General features: G+C 37.4%; 1 protein-coding gene across 7 annotated transcripts in view; it reads left to right on the forward strand.

Moving 5' to 3' along the window:
* KLHL20 (kelch like family member 20) overlaps positions 1-18408 on the forward strand; it is a 71025-nt gene that overhangs the window by 26969 nt on the left and 25648 nt on the right. For all 7 annotated transcript variants that reach the window (XM_061383249.1, XM_061383246.1, XM_061383243.1 and 4 more), the window contains one exon: positions 4775-5348. In XM_061383249.1, the coding sequence (XP_061239233.1) occupies positions 4775-5348 (574 nt within the window). The remainder of the gene's footprint in view (positions 1-4774; positions 5349-18408) is intronic.

Raw genomic sequence — 18408 nt, forward strand, 5'->3', positions numbered from 1 at the left:
GTGGGCTGCCGTCTATGGGGTCACACAGAGTCGGACATGACTAAAGCGACTTAGCAGCAGCAGCAGCAGCATGCCATTTACAGACTTTATCTTGAAGTTCTGCTTTTCATAAGTGTTTAGTGAATACAAAGTCTGCTAAACTTATTGGCAAATTTTATACCCTTTTGGTTTTAGAAAGACTAACTCTTTCTTAGAATTAGCAGTCCTTTTGTGGGAGAAGGCAAAAGCTCTGTTTGGTCTCCATAGTTTGTTAACTGGATAGAATCCAGAAAAATCCTTCCACTTAGCTTCTTCAACCTTAAGACATATGTAGATTAGTCTTGCAAATTAGGTTAATAAAAATACTATTTGAGTTCAATTGCTTTATTTAATATATTATACATATATTTATTGTATTATCCTTCATTCACTATTGGGATAGAAATCCACAGATTGAGAAATTAAATAGTTTGAGATCGTCTGGTTTCTCTAGATGAATTTTCACTTGGACAGTCAGGCTTGCTCCCCCAAACCTTTAATTAAAGGCTTTCCTAAAAAAAAAAAAAAAGATACATATGAATTTACTTATAAAACAGAAATTGACTCACAGACATAGAAAACAAATTTATGGTTACCAAAGAGGATAACCAGGGATGGGGGCATGGGGGGAGAGGTACAAATTAGAAGTTTAGAAGATAAACACATACACTTAACTATATTTAAAATAAGCAGCAAGGACCTACTGTATAGCACATAATAAACTATAATGGAAACTAATCTGAAAAAGAACATATAGGTATGTAAATCTGCAAATGCATGTACATGAGTGTGTATGTACAACTGAATCACCTTGCTGTGTGTGTGTTAGTCGCTCAGTCCTGTATGACTCTCTGCGAGCCTATGGACTGTAGCCCACCAGGCTCCTCTGTCCATATGATTCTCCAGTCAAGAATACTGGAGTGGGTTGCCATTTCCTTCTCCAGGGGATCTTCCCTACCCAGGGATCAAATCCTGGTCTCCTGTCTGAGGCACCAGGGAAGCCCACATTGCTCTATACCTGAAACTAACACAACATTGTAAATTAATTATATTTCAATTTTTAAAAAATGGTTTTAAAAAAAGCTTTCTTAGGGTACTTTCCTCTTTAGGGGAGCAGTTCACGCTTCAGTTTATCACCCACCCCTCAAATCATTAGAATACTTAATCCATCAGAATCCAAACAAAGATATAAATATAGATGTGACAAGGTGTGAATGCAATCCATTTCTAGGATGCTTATTATAATTTCCCTTCATAGTTGCCCAGAAAAACGTACAGGTATGTATGGCGAGTGTTGAGGGTGGGGAGCACTTTTGCCAGTAGAACTTTTTGGAGGTGATGAGAATGATGCAGGATGCGGGCTGAGCAGTTTTTTTGTTTTTTTTTTTAAGTAAACATTTACAAAAACAAATAGCAGAACCACAGAAGAAATAACAATGTATAGAATTAACTATAACTTCTAGAATTAAATATAACTTCTCAGAAGATTTACAATGAGGTACCTCTTACAGTCTTGGTAATCCCTGTTCTTGCTCCTAAAAGAGCAGCGTACTCCAGCATGTGGCAGCATGCTGCTTTTTCTCCCCTCTAAGAACAACAGTCATGTAAACCAGATTGCCAAGATCATTTCCATTTCAAATGCTCCATCCAATTGACCAAAAAAGTTCAGGATAAAGCACTGACTTTGGAGTCAGTGAAAATGAAAGTCATTCAGTGGTGTCTGACTCTTTTTGACCCCTCGGACTATGCAGTCCATGGAATTCTCTAGGCCAGGATACTGGAGTGGGTAGCCTTTCCCTTCTCCAGGGGATCTTCCCAACCCAGGGATCAAACCCAGGTCTCCCGCATTGCAGCCGGATTCTTTACCAGCTGAGCCACAAGGGAAGCCCTTGGAGTCAGAGTACCTGGTACCTATTAATACATTTAGACAAATTCCAACACTGTCACTTTCCTTGTGAGGTAAGTGTACATTATTCCCGCGTTACAAATGATGAACTTGAGGATCAGAGAAGTTGAACAATTTGCCCAAGATTATACCTTGTAAATGATGGAACTAAGATTTGAGTCTATGTTTGCCTGGCTACAGACTAGGCATTCTTTCAGGGGAACTAGACAAGAAAGTTTGGAGGGTATAGTTATTTTGGCAGGAAGAGCAGTTTAATTCATTTGACAACTATTTAATGAGTACTAAATCCAGGTGTTGAGGTATAGCATTGAGCAAAAGAGAACAATGGCTTTGTTTTCATGGAGCTTATGCTCTGTTTGGGAGAGAAAGCCAATACATTTTATCAGGAAATAATTATTTAAGAAGAAAAATTGAGCACAGTAAAGGGTACAGGATAGTAGAAGTAAGAGATGCTTTCTCGTGTAAGGTGGTCTGATAAGTTGACATATGAACAGAGATCTGAAAGAAATAAGGGAATGAGCTCTGCGGATATTTGGGGAGGAACCTTTCAGGAAGAAGAACTAAGGCTCTGAAGCAAGAAAGGCCTTGGCATGTCCCAGAAACAGCAAGGAAGTCTGTGTGACTAGAGAACCATGAGCAAGGGGAGAATGAAAGATGAATTCAGAGAGTTAGCTTGGGGAGGACTCATACAGAAGTTCGTAAGCTCTACAGGCTTTGTTTTTTACTATGAGTGTTTAAAAGATTTTGAGCAGAGAAATGGTACAATATGAATTTTCTAAAGGATTGTTTTGGTTGTTTAGAGAAGAGAATATAAATCAGCAAAGGTGAAAACAAGCAGATCACTTAGACAGCTATTACCATATAAAGAAGTGTGAAGATAGCCTGAATTAGGGTGTGTGTTCAGTTGCTCATTTGTGCCCAGCTTTTTGCAAACCCATGGACGGTAGCCCACCACGCTCCTCTGTCTATGGGATTTCCCAGGCAAGAATACTAGAGTATGTTGCTGTTTCCTTCTCCAGAGGATCTTCCCAACCCAGGGATCAGGAATTAGGATGAGACTAGTGGAAAATGAAGAGAAATAGTTGGATTCTAGGTATTTGGATGTCAGAATTGGCTGATGGGTTGCATTTGAGGGTATGTGGAAGGAAAAGGGCTCCAAAATGTTTGTAGAACAATGAAATTATCTTTAATTGATCTGGGAAGACTAGAGGAGACATGTACTTGGGTGAAAGTAGTCAAGGAGTCAAGGAATCAGTTTTAGTATTTGAGATATATTGAGTTTGAGTGATTTGGGGACATCCATATGGATCTGAATTCAGAACTTACCCAGGTAGGAGTTAAGAATCCTTTAGTCATTTGTATACGGGCGATGGAAACCATGAGATTAAATGTACCTCTCAAGAATGTGTATAGAGAGCATAGAAAACAGAACTTAAGTAGATATGTAGAAATTAGCTTCCATGTACTTGGGTGAAATAAAAATTGTTTATATCTGGGTTCAACAGTACCATCTTTGTGTACATAATTAAGATTGCAACAAAAACTCTTTAATTTCAACATACAGTGTCAGTGTTATAATGGGAATTTTTGAATTGGTCTTGTCTTTAATGGTGGTTCTTTTTTAAAGCTGGAGTGCACCACTGTTAACCTCTTGATTTATTCTTTCAGCATCTACTACAAACGACACCAATAAAGTACTGTGGCTAAAGGCTCTTTTGGTTGTTTATGTGGGTGGTAAAAATTATTTTTTAACTGCTCAGCTTTCAGTTTCAGTTTTAAATTGTCAGGCATAAATAGTGCTGTTTCTGCCAGATGTCAGGTATTATGAATAGTTTGTACTGTAGAATACATTTACCTGTAGGCTCAGGCCAAGCATAGATTAAATTTATAAGTGCTTTGGAAAAACAGATTGCAAAGAACTGAATGTAGTTTCTTCTTCCTAAAATGTTCTTTTAGAGTCTCCTTTCCTTCCCAGGGGATTCTCTTAACACTCTAGTGTTTTATTATATTGTAGGTCTTGTTGGTGCTACAGCTTTAGAGGTAGTAAACTAAAAAACACTGTCCCTTGTGGACCAGATATTACATTATCTCAGTACAGTCATAGATGATTAGTTTCTGAGACTAACTTTAGGCTGACCTAAAACCCAGTCATCAGGACACTGGAGTCACCTACCTCCCTTTTAAATAACATGATACCTTTGAAAGAATTGTACATCAGAAGACTGCCTAGCAAGTATAGAATCAGGAACAGAAGTATAGTGATCTGAAGCATGTGTGCTGCATATTTCACCTAAACTCTGGAAAAACCCCATGTAATATTCCTACTTCACACACACACACAAATACATACCCTTGTAATAACTGAGAGCTTATGCCAGTCAGGTATACGTTCCAGTATAAACAAATATTTCATAGATTTTTGCCTTTCTGAATCACATTTTTTATCCTGGTTACCCTCTTTCTGGCTATTCATGTATATCTCCTTGTTCTAGATAATTAGGTTTCCTGATTGCCTCTTTATATTCCTTTGAATTTTCCTTAGTCCATAGCTAAATGCTTTGTAAACTATAAAAAATAGTAAAAAAAAAAAAAAAAGTAAATATTTGTCAAAAACATAGTTACCATCTTAACTGAGCGGCACAGATTCTCTTTTTTTCTCCATGTTGATACAGTGTGATGGTTATGAAAATCCAAATATTTTAGTTCTAATTATTTGTCAATAATTTGTTGTGGCATTTACTTACTAAATTAACACCTGAATCTCTACATATGAAATACAAATGAAATGCTGGAATGAGCTTCTAAAAATATTGCCATCTTCTTTTCTCTCTCCTACCCCCATTCCTGCAGGTGTACCAACATTCGGCCAGGAGAGACTGGAATGGATGTAACAAGCCGCTGCACCCTTGGAGACCCCAACAAATTGCCAGAAGGGGTTCCCCAACCAGCCCGCATGCCCTATATCTCAGACAAGCACCCTCGACAAACCTTGGAAGTGATTAACCTTCTGAGAAAACACCGGGAGCTATGCGATGTGGTGCTAGTTGTGGGCGCTAAGAAGATATATGCCCATCGAGTCATTTTGTCAGCCTGTAGTCCCTACTTCCGAGCTATGTTTACAGGAGAATTGGCAGAGAGCCGTCAGACGGAAGTAGTGATCCGAGACATAGATGAGAGGGCTATGGAACTACTGATAGACTTTGCATATACCTCCCAGATAACTGTGGAAGAGGGCAATGTTCAGACCCTCCTGCCAGCTGCTTGCCTCCTCCAGCTGGCAGAAATACAAGAAGCCTGTTGTGAATTCCTGAAGAGACAATTAGATCCTTCAAACTGCCTGGGCATTCGGGCTTTTGCTGACACACATTCATGTCGTGAGTTGCTAAGGATAGCAGACAAGTTCACTCAACATAATTTTCAAGAGGTGAGTTGTACTTGGTGGTTTGAATGCATCCACAATGTATTTGTTAGGAGAACAATATAGTATATCAGATTATTTGGTGACCTAATAATCAGAAAAATGAAATTAGATGTTACCAAAGAATTTATTAAACCTGTTATTTTTCATTTATTCATTCATTTAATAAATATCTGTGAAGCTACTATACTTCCACCACTGTGCTTGGGAACAGAAGCTACAGTACTGAACAAGATGGCCTAGAGTGTCTGTTCTAGTGGAGAATTATAATCTGGCACAGAAGACAGCTACTGAATTCATAATTACATAAATAATTAGAGTTAATGAGTGCTACAAAGAAGCCCTGGGTAATTTAACAATGTATTACAGAGAGATTTAACTTTGGTTCTGGAACAGTTCATCCAAGATTCTGAGACATGAAAAAGCATAACAAGTTTCAGGAACTGAAAGAAACCCAGTGAGATCCAGAGAGCAATAAAGAATGTTACATAATGATTTTACAGAAGAAACAGGGCCAGATCACATTGGAGTTAATAGACTGTGTTAAGAATTTGAAATTTGATCTTAAGACCAGTAGAAAACCATTAAAGGATTTTAAGCAAAGGAATGGCATGTCCATTTTATTCTTTAGTCTCACTCTTCTATTCAACAGGATAACGTCCAGTGAATGGATCCAAGATTTAAAAAATACAAAGTGAAACCATGAAAATAGTAGAAGATGACACAAAACAATTCCTTTATAATCTTGAAGAGGCCTTTCTAATTGACTAACCCAGAAAGCATAGAAGAAAATATTGATAGATTTGACTATATAAATATTTAAAAATTTTGCATGGTAAAACAATAATGAGACAAAAAATTAAAGACTAAGGGAAAACATTTGCATCTCATATTACAACTGATATCTCCTTAATACATCAAGAGCTCCTTATTGGTCAATAACCTAGGCCAGTGACCTAAAAATGGGTAGTAAACAAGAAGTTCAGATTGCCCTTAAACATGAAAATCTGCTCAGGTTTATTCATAATAACTGAAACATGAATTAAAACTACACCAAAGTACTATTTTTTATCTATCAGATTACAAATCTGTAATCTACCAGATTACAAATATCCAGAAGTTTGGTTACATACCCTGTTAACAAGAACATGGAGAAATAGCTAATTGCTAGCATAAGTATAAACTTATATAACCCTTCTGAAAGGAAATTGGGCCGTAAATCAAAATTACACACATTTTGCTCATGCTCTTTGTCTTGGCAATCCCATTTCTGGGAATCTACTACAGATGTAATGGAAAGGGGAACAGCTTGAGGAGGAAAAACCATGGGTTCCATTTTAGATATATTCAGTTTGAGACACCTGTGAAATATCTACATAGAGATACTGAGCAAGTAACTGTTTATGTAAGTCTGTATCTTGGCAAAGAGGTTAGGCTGAGATTAAAATTTAGTAGTTATCAACATAGTAATGCCTGCAATGCAGGAGAACTGGGTTCGATTCCTGGGTTGGGAAGACCCCTGGAGAAGGAAGTGGCAACCCACTCCATTATTCTTGCCTGAAGGGTCCCATGGACAGAGGAGCCTGGCAGGCTACAATCTGTGGGGTCACAAGAATCAGACACGATTGAGTGATTAAGCACAACAACACAACAACATAGTAATGAAGATATAATAATTAAAATGTGTCTTAGCCCTTTTTAGGCAGGATATAACCCTGAAGCCATAAAAGAAAAGGCTGATAAGTTTGATTGTATATAAATTTAAAACTTTTATAACAAAAAGCATCATAAACAAGGTTAAAAAAATCAATGCCAATGTGATCACCTAGTAGGAGGAGAGAAAAGCTCTCAAGTTTTTCCAATATTGAAGGATGATTAGTGAAAAAGCAATTGGCAAATAAAACTGGGAATAACTAGAATAGATAGAGGAGGAAAACCAGCATGGGCATCATGAAATGCAAAGGCAGGGACCGTATAGGAAGGAGGATATACACACACACATACGTATGTACACACACACAGTTGGCCTTCCGTATTTGCTGGTTCTGCATTCACAGATTGAACCAATCGTGGATCAAAAATATGAAAAAAAATTTAATAAAGTTCTGAAAGGTAACATTTGAATTTGTCAGGTGCTGGCAACTATTCACATATCATTTACATTATATTCAGTTCAGTTCAGTTCAGTCGCTCAGTTGTGTCCAACTGCAACCCCATGAATCGCAGCATACCAGGCCTCCCGTCCATCACCAACTCCCAGAGTTCACTCAAACTCACGTCCATCAAGTCCGTGATGCCATCCAGCCATCTCATCCTCTGTCGTCCCCTTTTCCTCCTGCCCCCAATCCCTCCCAGCATCAGAGTCTTTTCCAATGAGTCAACTCTTCACATGAGGTGGCCAAAGTACTGGAGTTTCAGCTTTAGCATCATTCCTTCCAAAGAACACCCAGGGCTGATCTCCTTTAGAATGGACTGGTTGGATCTCCTTGCAGTCCAAGGGACTTTCAAGAGTCTTATTAGGTATTATAATTAATCTAGAGTTCTTAAATATATGGGAGGATGTGTGTAAGTTACATGTAAATACTATGCCATTTTATATGAGTCTTGAGCATCTAGGAATTTTGGTATCCTGGGGACATGAAGGAGGTGGAATAGGGAAAAGTCCTGGGACCAATCTTCCTTAGATACCAAGGGAAAACTATTTATGCTAGAACATCCAGGAAGTTTCTAAAATTTAATATTAGAATCACTGTCTTTAAGAAATATGAAAACATTTTGAAACTAAAGACAGAGCAAATCAGTGTAGCTCTGAGTCCAAAAATAGTGGTTTTCAAATCAGTGGTTCAGTTCAGTGGCTCAGTCATGTCCGACTCTTTGCGACCACATGGACTGCAGCATGCCAGGCTTCCCTGACTGCAGCATGCCTCAAGCTTGCTCAAACTCATGTCCATCAAGTCGGTGATGCCACCCAGCCACCTTATCCTCTGTCGTCCCCTTCTCCTTCTGCCTTCAATCATTCCCAGCATCAGGGTCTTTTCCAAGGAGTCAGTTCTTTGCATCAGGTGGTCAAAGTATTGGAACTTCAGCTTCAGTATCAGTCCTTCCAATGATTATTCAGGTCTGATTTCCTTTAGGATTGACTGGTTTGATCAAGTCAGTGGAGGAAGGTAAAATTGTTAAATATATGTCATTAGTAAAACTGGTTATTTGGGGAGGGGAAATAAACTCTTTAAACAGATGGAATTCTCAATGGATAAATAAACCCAAAAATTTAAATTCTAAAAGTACTAGAAGAAAACATTACTAGGCTTAGGGTAAAAATGGACTTTCTAGGCTGGTGGGCAGCAGTCCACGGGGTCACTAAAAGTCAGACACGACTGAGTGACTTCACTTTCACTTTTCACTTTCATGCATTGGAGAAGGCAATGGCACCCTACTCCAGTGTTCTTGCCTGGAGAATCCCAGGGACAGGGGAGCCTGGTGGGCCTGGGGTCACACAGAGTCGGACACGACTGAAGCAACTTAGCAGCAGCAGGCAGGATATAACCCAGAAGCCTGATAAATTTGACTGCATAAAAGTTAAATATTATTGTTCATAACAACAGTAACAAGCAAAAAGCACCTTAAACTAAATTAAATAATGCCAACTCTGAAAACCTATTTGGAGCATACATGACAGAAGAAACACGAATTCTTATAAGACTCATACAAAGTGAAAGAGAAAAACCATTAAAAAAACACAACAGAAAAATAGGCAAAGGATATGAATAAGCAATGTATAAAAATACTAAATGTAAAATAAACATGAAAAGATACCATTACACATAACTAAAAAAAAATACATTAAAACAACATTTCTTAACCTATCAGATTGGAAAAAATAATTTTTAAATTTTATTTGAAAAAACAAAAGAAAAAAATATGAACATAAAAAACTGTAGGAAAAAGTAGAAACTTTCACGTACCCTTTACTGAGATTCATCACTTGTTAACATTTTGCCACTTTTTCTTTATCATTTTCTCCTTATTATATGAATATTTTTCTTTCAGCAGTTGAGGATATGTTGCATACATCATATTCCTTTACTCCTGAACTTTTCAGTGTGTATAATCCCTTATCAGTTGTGTCATCTGCAAATATCTTTCTATTCAGTAGGTTGTTCTTCTGTTTTGTCAGTGGTTTCCCTAGCTGTGTAAAAGCTTTTAAGTGTAATTAGCTCACATGTGTTTATTTTTGCTTTTATTTCCTTTACTTTAGGAGATGGATCCAAAAAAATATTGCTGCAATTATGTCAAAGAGTGTTCTATTGATATTTTCTTCTAGGAGTTTTATAGTATCTGGTCTTATGTTTAGGTCTTTAATCCATTTTGAAGGTTTTTTTTTCTATTTTTTTCAAAAACAGTCAGTTTAATTCATAGTATTATTCATAGAACTTTTGGTGGGGGGTGTTTATTTTTTTAATTTTTATTGAAATGTAATTGATTTACAATGTTATGTTAGTTTTAGATGTACAACAAAGTGATCATTATTATTTTTTTTACATTCTCTTCCATTATAAATTACATGGTATTGAATATAGTGCTTGACAATAGGTCCTTGTTGGTTATCTATTTTATATATAGTGCATGCTTAGTCACTTCAGTCATGTCCAACTCTCTGTGACCCCATGGACTATGGCCCACCAGGCTCCTCTGTCCATGGGATTCTCCAGGCAAGAATACTGGAGTGGGTTGCCATTTCCTTCTCCATTTATATATAATATTATATGTATTTGAATCCCTACCGCTTAATTCATTTTGAGTTTACTTTTGTATATGATGTTAGAGAATGTTCTAATTTCATTCTTTTATGTAGCTGTCCAGTTTTTTCCAGCACAACTTGTTAAAGAGACTGTCTTTTCACCATTGTATATTCTTGCCTCCTTCAGTTTCAGATCAGTTCAGTTGCTCAGTTGGGTCTGACTCTTTGCGACCCCATGAACCACAGCACGCCAGGCCTCCCTGTCCATCATCAACTCCTGGAGTTTACCCAAACCCATGTCCATTGAGTCGGTGATGCCATCCAGCCATCTCATCCTCTGTCGTCCCCTTCTCGTCCTGCCCTCAATCTTTCCCAGCATCAGGGTCTTTTCAAATGAGTCAGCTCTCCGCATCAGGTGGCCAAAGTATTGGAGTTTCAGCTTCAACATCAGTCCTTCCAATGAACACCCATGACTGATCTCCTTTAGGATGGACTGATTGGATCTCCTTGCAGTCCAAGGGACTCTCAAGAGTCTTCTCCAACACCACAGTTCAAAAGCATCAATTCTTCTGCACTCAGCTTTCTTTATAGTCCAACTCTCACATCCGTACATGACTACTGGGAAAACCATAGCCTTGACTAGATGGACCTTTGTTGGCAAAGTAATGTCTCTGCTTTTTAATATGCTGTCTAGGTTGGTCATGACTTTCCTTCCAAGGAGTAAGTGTCTTTTAATTTCATGGCTGCCGTCACCATCTGCAGTGATTTTGGAGCCCCCAAAAATAAAGTCAGCCACTGTTTCCGCTGTTTTCCCATCTATTTCCCATGAAGTGATGGGACCGGATGCCATGATCTTAGTTTTCTGAATGTTGAGCTTTAAGCCAGCTTTTTCACCCTCCTCTTTCACTTTCATCAAGAGGCGTTTTAGTTCCTCCTCACTTTCTGCCATAAGGGTGGTGTCATCTGCGTATCTGAGGTTATTGATATTTCTCCTGGCAATCTTGATTCCAGCTTGTGCTTCATCCAGCCCAGCGTTTCTCATGATGTACTCTGCATATAAGTTAAATAAGCAGGGTGACAATATCCAGCCTTGACATACTCCTTTTCCTATTTGGAAGCAGTCTGTTGTTCCATGTCCAGTTCTAACTGTTGCTTCCTGACCTGCATACAGATTTCTCAAGAGGCAGGTCAGGTGGTCTGGTATTCCCATCTCTTTCAGAATTTTCTACAGTTTATTGTGATCCACCCAGTCAAAGGCTTTGGCATAGTCAATAAAGCAGAAATAGATGTTTTTCTGGAACTCTCTTGCTTTTTCAGTGATCCAGTGGATGTTGGCAATTTGATCTCTGGTTCCTCTGCCTTTTCTAAAACCAGCTTGAAAATCTGAAAGTTCACGGTTCATGTATTGCTGAAGCCAGGCTTGGAGAATTTTGACCATTACTTTACTAGCATGTGAGATGAGTGCAATTGTGCGGTAGTTTGAGCATTCTTTGGCATTGCCTTTCTTTGGGATTGGAATGAAAACTGACTTTTTCCAGTCCTATGGCCACTGCTGAGTTTTCCAAATTTGCTGACATAGTGAGTACAGCACTTTCACAACATCCTCTTTTAGGATTTGAAATAGCTCAACTGGAATTCCATCACCTCCACTAGCTTTGTAGTGATGATTCCTAAAGCCCTCTTGACTTCCCATTCCAAGATGTCTGGCTTTAGGTGAGTGATCACACCATCCTGATTATCTGGGTTGTGAAGCTCTTTTTTGTATAGTTCTGTGTACTCTTGCCACCTCTTCTTAATATCTTCTGCTTCTGTTAGGTCCATACCATTTCTGTCCTTTATTGAGCCCATCTTTGCATGAAATATTCCCTCGGTATCTGTAATTTTCTTGCCTCCTTAGTTACAGCTTCAGTACAGTTCGGTTGCTCAGTTGTGTCCGACTCTTTGCGACCCCATGAATCACAGCACGCCAGGCCTCCCTGTCCATCACCAACTCCTGGAGTTCACTGAGACACGTCCATCGAGTCAGTGATGCCATCCAGCCATCTCATCCTCTGTCGTCCCCTTCTCCTCCTGCCCCCAATCCCTCCCAGCATCAGAGTCTTTTCCAATGAGTCAACTCTTCACATGAGGTGGCCAAAGTACTGGAGTTTCAGCTTGAGCATCATTCCTTCCAAAGAAATCCCAGGGCTGATCTCCTTCAGAATGGACTGGTTGGATCTCCTTGCAGTCCAAGGGACTCTCAAGAGTCTTCTCCAACACCACAGTTCAAAAGCATCAATTCCTCAGCACTCAGTGTTCTTTACAGTCCAACTCTCACATCCATACATGACTACTGGAAAAACCATAATTGAACATAAATGTGTGGGTGTGTTTCTGGGCTTTCTGTCCTGTTCCATTGACCTATTTGTCTGTTTTGTGCCAGTGCCATACTGTATTGATTGGGCTTCCCAGGTGGCTCAGTGGTAAAGAATCTTCCTGCTGACAGAGAAGATATGGGTTCAATCCTGGATCGGGAACATACCCTGGAGAAGGAAATGACAACCTGCTCCAGTTTCTTGCCTGGTGAATCCCATGGACAGAGAAGCCTGACTTACTATAGTGCATTGGGTCACAAAGAGTTGGACATGACTGAGCAACTGAGCATACACACAGCACACACACACCACACTGTTTCGATTACTGTAGCTCTGTAGTATAATTTGAAGTCAGGCAGCATGATTCCTCCAGCTCTGTTCTTTCTCCAGATTGTTTTGGCTCTTTGAGGTCTTTTATGTTTCCATACAAAATTTTAAATATTTGTTCTAGTTCTGTGAAAAATGTCATTGGTCATTTGATAGGAATTGCATTGAATCTATAGATTGCCTTGGGGAGTAGAGTCATTTTAACAATGTTGATTCTTCCCATCCAAGAACACAATATATCTTTCAATCTATTTATTTTGTCTTCAGTTTCTTTCATCAGTATCTTACAGTTTTCAGAGCACAGGTCTTTTACTTCTCAGGCAAACTTATTCCTAGGTATTTTATTCTTTTTGATGTGATGATATGTGAGACTGTTTCCTTAATTTCTCCTTCTGATACTTGACTGTTAGTTTATAGAAATGCAGCAGATTTCTGTGTATTAATTTTGTATCCTGGAACTTTACTGAATTCATTGGTGAGCTCTAGTATTTTTCTGAAGGCCTCATTAGGATTTTCTATGTATAGTATGTCATCTGCAAACAATGACAGTTTTATGTCTTCCTTTCCAATTTGGATTCCTTTTATTTTTCTTCTCTGGTTGCTGTGGCAAGGACTTCCAAACTATGTTGAATAACAGTGGTGAGATTGGTCATGCTTGTCTTATTCTTGATCTTACAGGAAATGCTTTCAGCTTTTCACCATTGAAGATGATGTTAGCTATGGGTTTCTCATTTATACAGTTTGTATTATATCAAAGTATATTCTCTCTATGCCTACCTTTGGGAGAATTTTTATAATAAATGGACATTGAATTTTATCAGAAGTTTTTCCTGCATCTACTGAGATGATCATATAGTTTTTGTTCTTCAGCTTGTTAATATAGTGTATCGCATTGATTGATTTGCAGATATTTGAAAATTCTTGCATCCCGAGGATAAATCTCTCTTGATCATGGTAGATGATCCTTCTAATGTATTGTTGGATTCAGTTTGCCAGTATTACTTTGTTGAGGATTTTTGCATCTTTATTCATTGGTGAATGAATAAAGTGACATGTACTTTTCTTTTTTATGTGTGGTATCTTTGTCTGGTTTCATGTCATAGTGATGATGGCTTCATAGAAGATTGCAGAAGTGTTCCTTCCTCTGCATTTTTTGGGAATAGTATAGGTATTAAGTCATCTTTAAATATTTGGTAGTATGTTTTAAGCTATCTGGTCCTAGACTTTTGTTTGTTGGGAATTTTTTAATTACTGATTCAATTTCAGTACTGGTAATTGGTCTGTTCATATTTTCTGTTTCTTCCTGGTTCAGTCTTGGGAAACTGTACCTTTCTAAGAAATTGTCCATTTCTTCTAGGTTGTACCTTTTATTGGCATAGAGCTGTTCATCACAGTCTCTGTCCTTTGTATTTCTGTGGTGTTAGTTTTAACTTCTTCTTTTTCATTTCTGATTTTATTGATTTGGGCCCTTTCCCTTTTTTTTTTAATTGAAATGTAGTTCATATACAATTTTATGTTATTTTATGGTGTATAACAAAGTGATTCAGTTTATGTAGATAAAATATATGATATAGCATATAAGTTTATATACATATATATGAGAGACAGTTTTATATGTCTACATATTTGGTTATTTTAAAGATTCTCTTCCATTTTGGTTATTAAAAAATTCTGAATTTTTTAGAACCTTATTGTTTGTTGTTTATCTATTTTATATATAATAGGATATATCTGTTAATCCTAAACTCCTAATTTATCCTTCTCTTGGCCTTTCCACTTTAGCTAACCATTAATTTGCTTTCTATGTCTGTGAGGTGAGTCTGTTTCTGTTTGGTAAATTAGTTCGTTTGTATCCTTTTTTTAGATTCCACATGTAAGTGGTATCGTATATTTATCTGTCTGACTTGTTTAGCTGAGTATGATAATCTCTAGGTCCACCCATGTTGCTGCAAGTGGTATTATTTCATTTTTTATGGATGGGTAATATTCCATTGTCTTTGTGTATACACACACACACACCACATCTTCTTTGTCCATTCATCTGTTGATGGATCCTTAGGTTGCTTCCATGTCTTGGTTATTGTAAATAGTGTTGCTGTGAACCCTGTGCTGCCTGTATCTTTCTGAATTAAAGTTTTCATCTTTTCTGGATATATGCCAAGAACTGGGATTGCTTGATCATGTGATAGCTCTATCTTTAGTTTTTTAAGGAACCTCCATACTCTCCATGGTGGCCACATCAATTTACATACTCACCAACAGTGTAGGCTGCTGCTGCTGCTGCTGCTAAGTCACTTCAGTCGTGTCCAACTCTGTGCAACCCCATAGATGGCAGCCCACCAGGCTGCTCCATCCCTGGGTTTCTCCAGGCAAGAACACTGGAGTGGGTTGCCGTTTCCTTCTCCAGTGCACAAAAGTGAAAAGTGAAAGGGAAGTTGCTCAGTCACATCCGACCCTTAGCGATCCCATGGACTACAGCCTACCAGGCTCCTCCGTCCATGGGATTCTCCAGGCAAGAGTACTGGAGTGGGTTGCCATTGCCTTCTCCCAACAGTGTAGGAGGATTCCTTTTTCTCCACACTCTCTCCAGCATTTATTATTTGTAGAACTTTTGGATGTCCGTTCTGACCATTGTGAGGTGATATCCCATTGTAGTTCTGGTTTGCATTTGTCTAATAATTAACAGTGTAGAATATCTTTTCTTATACCTGTTGGCCATCTGTATGTCTTCTCTGAAGAAATGTCTATTTAGATCTTCTGCCCATTTTTTGATGTGATTGCTTGTTTTTTTACTATATTGACCTATATGAGCCATTTTTGTATTTTGGAAATTAAGCCCTTGCCAACTGCATCATTTGCAAATATATTCTCCCATTCTGTAGACTGTCTTTCTGTTTTGTTTATGGTTTTCTTTGCTGTGGAAAAGTTTATAACTTTAATAGGTTCTACTTGTTTATTTTTGCTTTTGCCTTAGTAGACTGACCTAAGGCACCTGTGGTGCCTTATTGATTTTCTGTGTAGACAATCTGTCCATTGATGTCAGTGGGATGTTAAAGTCTCCTATTATTGTATTCCTTGCAGTTTCTCCCTTTATGTCTGTTAGTATTACTTTGATGTATTTAGGAGCTCCTATATTGTGGGCTTATATTTTAGTAAGTATAATATCCTTTTCTTATATTGATCTTTTTATCAATGTCTTTTTATGATGTCTTTATCTTTCTCTGTGGTCTTTGTTTTAAAGTCTATCTTGTCTGATATGAGTACTGCTACCCCTGCTTTCTTATCATTTCCACTTGCCTGAAGAATCTTTTTTCTATCCCCTCACTTTCATTCTGTGTGTATCTTTCTTTCTAAAGTGCATCATTTGTAGGCAGCATATTTTAGGCTTTTGTTTTATTATCCAGTCTGCCACTCTGTGTCATTTGACTGGAGCATTTAGTCCATTGACATTTGAGGTAATTATTGATATATATTTATTTATGTCCATTTTAAACCTTATTTTCCAGTTGATTTTGTATTTCTTTATTCTTTTCTTTTTATTTTTCCTTTTGTGTTTGATGGTTTTCTTTTGTATTATGCTTGAGTTCTCTTTTTGCTTTTTGTAAGTCTATTGTATGTTTTTGATTTGTGGTTACCTTGGTTTTCAAGTATGTTAACCCATTACTGTATCTACTTTAAACTGGTAATTATATAATCTCAAACACATTCTAAAAATTTTTACATTTTCTTACTTTCTTCACCTATATTTTATCATTTCGATGTCCTATTTTACATATTCATGTTAATCCTTTTGCTGTTGTATTTATAATCAATTTCATAAATTTTTTTACTTAAAAAGAAACCTCTGTACTGGTTTATTTAAGTGATCTACAATCCCTTTATATATTTGTTTTTCCTATTATGATTTTCTCTTTCCTATAGATTCTCTTTTTTAAAGATATATTTGTTTTATTTTTGACTGTGCTGGGTCTTCGTTGCTGCACATGGGCTTTCTTTAGTTGTAATAGACGGGGGCTACTCTTCATTGCAGTGCTTGGGCTTCTCATTGTAGTGGCATCTCTTATTGCAGAGCCATGGGCTCTGGGCATGTGGGTTTCAGTAATTGCTGCTCATGGGCTCAGCAGTTGCAGCTGCTGGGTTCTAGAGTATGGGCTCAGTAGTTGTGATACACAGACATAGTTGCCCTGTGGCATGTGGGATCTTCTGGACCAGGGACTGAACCCGTGTCCCCTGCACTGGCAGGCAAATTCCCCACCAATGGACCACCAGGGAAGTCCTTAATTTTTTTAGTATATAGGAAGGTTTGTATTTTTGTTCTGATGGTAACCTTTGTAAACTAGAAAAAGAAGAGCAAATTAAACCCAAAATAGAAGGAGCAAAGATTAAAAGATAGAGCAAAAATCAATGTTACTTTGAAAAAAACTGATGAACCTCTAGCTGTACTTATCAAGAAAAAAAGGAAAGAAGATACAGATTACCAGTATCAGAAATAAAAAAGAAGACAGCACTATAAATCCCTCAGACATTAAAAAGGATAAAACAGAATATCATGAGCAATATTTTGCTAAGTTCAACAACTGAGATGAAATTGACAAATTTTTTGAAAAACACAAATTACAAAAACTTAAGAAAGAAAACCAGAATAACTCTGTATCTATGAAAGAAATTAAATTAATAATTTTAAAACCTTCCCACAAAAAAGCAATCCCAGATGGTGAATTCTGTCAAACATGTCAGAAAGAAATAATGTAACCCTATATAAAATCTTCCAGAAAAACGTGCAGGAGGTTGCCAAATAAGGTCAAACTTACCCTAATGTGCAAACCACAAACTCTAGAGGAAAACTGCAGATCAGTACCTCTCATGAATTTATATGGGAGAATCCTTAATATAATATTGATTCCAACAAAATATAAAAGAGGAATAACCATGACTAAATGGAGTTTATACTTCATTAAAATTAATTGCATCAGTATTTTATAGTCAAACTTAATTTTTCATTCAGAGTAAACTTCCTACAACTTCTTTAACAGATTTAACTGTGTTCCACTATTTTTAAAAACCAGATCCATTCTGCAAAAAATAAAGATTTGCCATCATTGAGGATTTCCAAAATAATTTGCCAAAGTCATTGGACCCCAGATTAAGAAATCCCTGCTTTAGAATCTTTGGGGATGATGGTAATGTTCTATATCTTGATTGTGGTAATGGTTATATGCGTGCATACATTTATCAAAATTTATTGAACTGTATGTTTTAAATAAAGCTGATTTTTAAAAATTTCTTGCTTTAAACATAGCTTGAGTTTTAGTTCTAAGATAGTTACAAATATCTGAAGAATATTCTTAATAGTACAGAAGGTTTTAGAATCCCTTGCAGTTCTAACCCTGCCTCCAAAGTGAACCTGATATAATGAAATTCCAGTGAAGAAAACCTTACTTTGTTCATGGACTAGAATGGTTCTGTGTAGATGCAAAATAAGTCACCACTTAGAGCTTACCACTTGTGATTCATTCAAATTATTTTCAGACTTAAATCTCTATTTAATTTCCTTCTATTTTCTTACGCCTAACTTCATTCATCCTGGAGGAGGAAATGGCCACCTACTCCAGTATTCTTGCCTCGGAAATCCCATGGGCAGAGG

This window comes from Bos javanicus, chromosome 16 (assembly GCF_032452875.1).
Source record: "Bos javanicus breed banteng chromosome 16, ARS-OSU_banteng_1.0, whole genome shotgun sequence".
Classification (NCBI taxonomy): Eukaryota; Metazoa; Chordata; class Mammalia; order Artiodactyla; family Bovidae; genus Bos; species Bos javanicus.